This window comes from Nansenia antarctica (assembly GCF_963989245.1).
Source record: "Nansenia antarctica genome assembly, chromosome: 3".
In the NCBI taxonomy this organism is placed as follows: domain Eukaryota; kingdom Metazoa; phylum Chordata; class Actinopteri; order Argentiniformes; family Microstomatidae; genus Nansenia; species Nansenia antarctica.
In genome coordinates, this window is record NC_137688.1 from 27879366 (window position 1) to 27883455 (window position 4090).

At 44.2% G+C, this 4090-nt stretch overlaps 1 protein-coding gene across 1 annotated transcript in view; it reads left to right on the forward strand.

The window, feature by feature from the left end:
• LOC308153958 (neuronal acetylcholine receptor subunit non-alpha-3-like) overlaps positions 1-3815 on the forward strand; it is a gene marked incomplete at its 3' end in the record, with an annotated part of 11095 nt that extends 7280 nt beyond the window's left edge. Inside the window, exons 3-5 of the mRNA XM_080527139.1 lie at positions 400-509; positions 2242-3172; positions 3666-3815. Coding sequence (XP_080383265.1) covers positions 400-509; positions 2242-3172; positions 3666-3815 — 1191 coding nt within the window. The remainder of the gene's footprint in view (positions 1-399; positions 510-2241; positions 3173-3665) is intronic.
• Between the last annotated feature and the right edge of the window lie 275 nt (positions 3816-4090).

The following is a 4090-nucleotide window of genomic DNA, read 5'->3' on the forward strand; positions in this document are numbered from 1 at the left end:
GGCCTGTTAGAGCATGTATGTACGTTAGGCCTGTTAGAGCATGTATGTACGTTAGCATGTATGTACGTTAGCATGTATGTACGTTAGCATGTATGTACGTTAGGCCTGTTAGAGTCCACTGGAGGGGGCATGTCGCTAGCAAATGTTTGGGTGTGTACTAATTGATGCTCTTGTTGTAGGGAGATGCAATTAGTGTTGCAATTAGTAGAATCTGTTTCACACCTGTGAGACCAACTCATAATCATACTGTACTGAGTTTTAGTTGCAATTGACACAATTGGGATTTTGGGATTGGGATCTATGGCTGGCCCCTATGGGAGAGAATACAGTTAATATATACAATAATAGTATATATACTATACTAATTGTAGGTGTTTGATGTGTGTTTCCCCTTCATAGGAGTGGATCGATTACAAATTGCGGTGGAACCCTGAGGACTATGGTGGGATCACCTCCATAAGAGTTCCCTCTGAGACTATCTGGCTACCTGACATTGTGCTCTATGAGAAGTAAGCTTTAGAGATATAGAACGTAGTACAAGCCTCCATTAACAAGAAAGCATGTTGTTTTGTGTGTTGCTGCCCTCTTTGGCAACATTGGAAATGTTGCAACTTAGAATATGCTACGTTTTCTAATAGTGCCAGATTTTTGCATATCCATGTAAACAAATCTACAAACGCTATGTAAAGGCCAGTGCTAAGCCATGATATCAGATAGAAGACCCAACACCCTCCACTGAACATTACTCTTCATATGACCTCACTTTAGCACTAGTTAAAAGCTCAAATCTACATACTGGACCTTTAATATGACCTATTTAATATGACCTATTTAATATGATCTATTTAATATGATCTATTTAATATGATCTATTTAATATGACCTATTTAATATGATCTATTTAATATGATCTATTTAATATTACCTATTTAATATGACCTATTTAATATGATCTATTTAATATGACCTATTTAATATTACCTATTTAATATGACCTATTTAATATGATCTATTTCATATGACCTATTTAATATGATCTATTTAATATGACCTATTTAATATGACCTATTTAATGTGATCTATTTAATACAATCTATATATATACAATATATATATATATATATATATACAATATGACCTATTTATGATCTATTTAATATGACCTATTTAATGTGATCTATTTAATATGACCTATTTAATGTGATCTATTTAATACAATCTATTTAATATGACCTATATTGGTATATGATCTATTTCTTTTGTTTTATTTAGTTCAATAGCAGAGACTTCTCTCAAAAGGAATAGATTCGTAAGATCATGAATTCCTACAATGTATGTTTCAAATGAGGTCAGGAGTCCACTGGACCAAGCTAAGTTGAGGTCACACACACACACACACACACACACACACACACACACACACACACACACACACACACACACACACACACACACACACACAAATTGCTTCTTTTGTTTTATTTAATTCAATATACTAAGGCCAGCCTTGAGGTTTAAGCTGCTGCATTTTTCAAGGGATGCTGAAACATATAGGGCCGGTTTCAGAGACAAGGCTTAAGCCTAGTGCTGGACTAAATCACACTTTCAATGTAAAATCTCCATTGAAGATGTTGAAGAGATTTGACGTTGAAAGTGTGATTTTAGTCCAGGACTAGGCTTAAGCCTTGAGGCTTAAGAAACTGGCTCATTATGCATTTTTCAAATTTTCTATATCCACACTCTTCGAAAAAACAGTTCCAAAAGGGTTCTTTGGCTGTGCCTGTGGGAGAACTCTTTGAGAGAACTCACTGTGGAAAGAAATGAAATGAACCTTTATTTTACCAGGGAATTCCTTTGAGACGAGTCTCATTTTCGAAGGAGCCCTGGGAATGCTCACTCGCATTCACATTCACTCGCATTCACTCGCATTCTTACTCATTCATACTGCATGTTTCATTCATTCATGTGGGAGGAAACCGGAGTGCCCGGAGGAAACCCACGCGGCACGGGGAGAACATGCAAACTCCCACAGTGAATTACCAGGAATCGAACCCAGCACCTTCCGAGACCGGGATTCGACCCCAGTACCTTGAGACTGTGAGGCAGTGATCTTAACCACTCTGCCACCATGCCGCCCATCAGAGAGGTGGCACAGAGCTCTATATGGAACCCAAAAGGGCACCTAACTTCAACCATACCCTCTAATCTGTGCCCCCTCACTCACCCTCCCCCTTTCCCCAGTGCTGACGGTCGTTTCGAGGGCTCCCTGATGACCAAAGCCATCGTCAAATCAAACGGTGCCATCATCTGGAAACCTCCCGCCAGCTACAAGTCAGCATGCACCATGGATGTCACCTTCTTCCCCTTCGACCGCCAGAACTGCCCCATGAAGTTCGGCTCCTGGACCTACGACGGCAACATGGTGGACATGGTCCTTATCGACGACCACGTGGACCGCAAGGACTTCTTCGACAACGGAGAGTGGGAGATACTCAACGCCACGGGGGCGCGGGGAAACCGGAGAGACGGGACTTACTCGTACCCCTTCATCACCTACTCCTTCATTCTCAAGCGTCTCCCTTTGTTCTACACTCTCTTTCTGATCATCCCCTGTCTCGGCCTGTCCTTCCTGACCGTGCTGGTGTTCTACCTCCCGTCGGACGAAGGAGAGAAGCTCTCTCTCTCCACCTCCGTCCTCGTGTCCCTCACCGTCTTCCTCCTGGTGATCGAGGAGATCATCCCGTCGTCCTCCAAGGTCATCCCTCTCATCGGGGAGTACCTCCTCTTCATCATGATCTTCGTCACCCTCTCCATCATCGTCACGGTGTTCGTGATCAACGTGCACCACCGCTCCTCCACCACCTACCATCCCATGTCCCCCTGGATACGCAGCCTCTTCCTCCAGAGGTTACCCAGGATGCTGTGCATGCGCGGCCACACCGACCGCTACCACTACCCAGAGCTGGCGCCTGAAAGCCCTGAGCTGAAGCCTCGAGGAGGAGGCGTGGGGCAGAGAGGAGGCCAGAAGGGGGCCCATGGCGGGGCCCATGGACAGGGGCCTCCAGAGGGGAAGGAGGAGGAGAGTCAGGCCTGGGTCACCATGCTGGAGGGAGCCACCAGCTCTGTGCGCTACATCAGCCGTCATATACGCAAGGAGCACTTCATCAGAGAGGTGGGTTCAGAGTGGAGTTGCACAAGAGTTACTGTGTGATTACTTATTATGATCATCCATTGAGATGAGATCTATTTGATAGCTTCTAATCAGATCGTACCTTACCTTGAAAGCAGTCTATGGGCCAGGAAAAACTGTAATCCATCAGAATTGTTCAAACAGCCCCTAGTAACTTTTTGGCTTTTGTGGCTATTTAAGAAACTCGAATCATGGGTCAGTTTCTCCCGGCCTATGGACTACTTTCAACTCAAGGAACCATCTGACTGTTTCAGAATTTCAAATAGTGAACTAACCATTAATGAACACTATGATGAGTGTAATATGTCGTTTTTTGTATATTGTTGTGGCTTTCATACAATATCATATGATATAATGTTATTATGTTATTAATATCAGGGCTATGATGCTAATCAGTTGTAATGACCTCATTTCTGTTTGGGGCAGCAGCTGATTGTACTCTTCCATGGTTTTCTTGATTTCCTCCCGGTCTAAGGTTGTCCAGGACTGGAAGTTTGTAGCTCAGGTGCTGGACAGGATCTTCCTCTGGGTCTTCCTCACGGTCTCCGTGCTTGGCACCGTCCTCATCTTCACTCCTGCCCTGCTCTTGTTCTTCAGCACATCCCCACCCCCCCACCCCAACTGAGGCACATCCCCACCCCCCCACTCCAACTCAGCGCATCCCCACCCCCAAACTGTAGCTCCAGTCCCCCCAAACAACTACCTTGACCTACCTTGTCCTTGTCCACAACTCCCCATACGATGCTTTCATTGAAAGTTGAACTTTTCATCCAACTGGCAATACTTTGCAGAGTTGAGTAAACCCCCAACTGTTGTGTCCTATATGATATCTGCCTTAATAAGTGAGCTTTGCCCTGCCGCACCTTATGGCCCAATCAGAATATTATGATATCACCATGC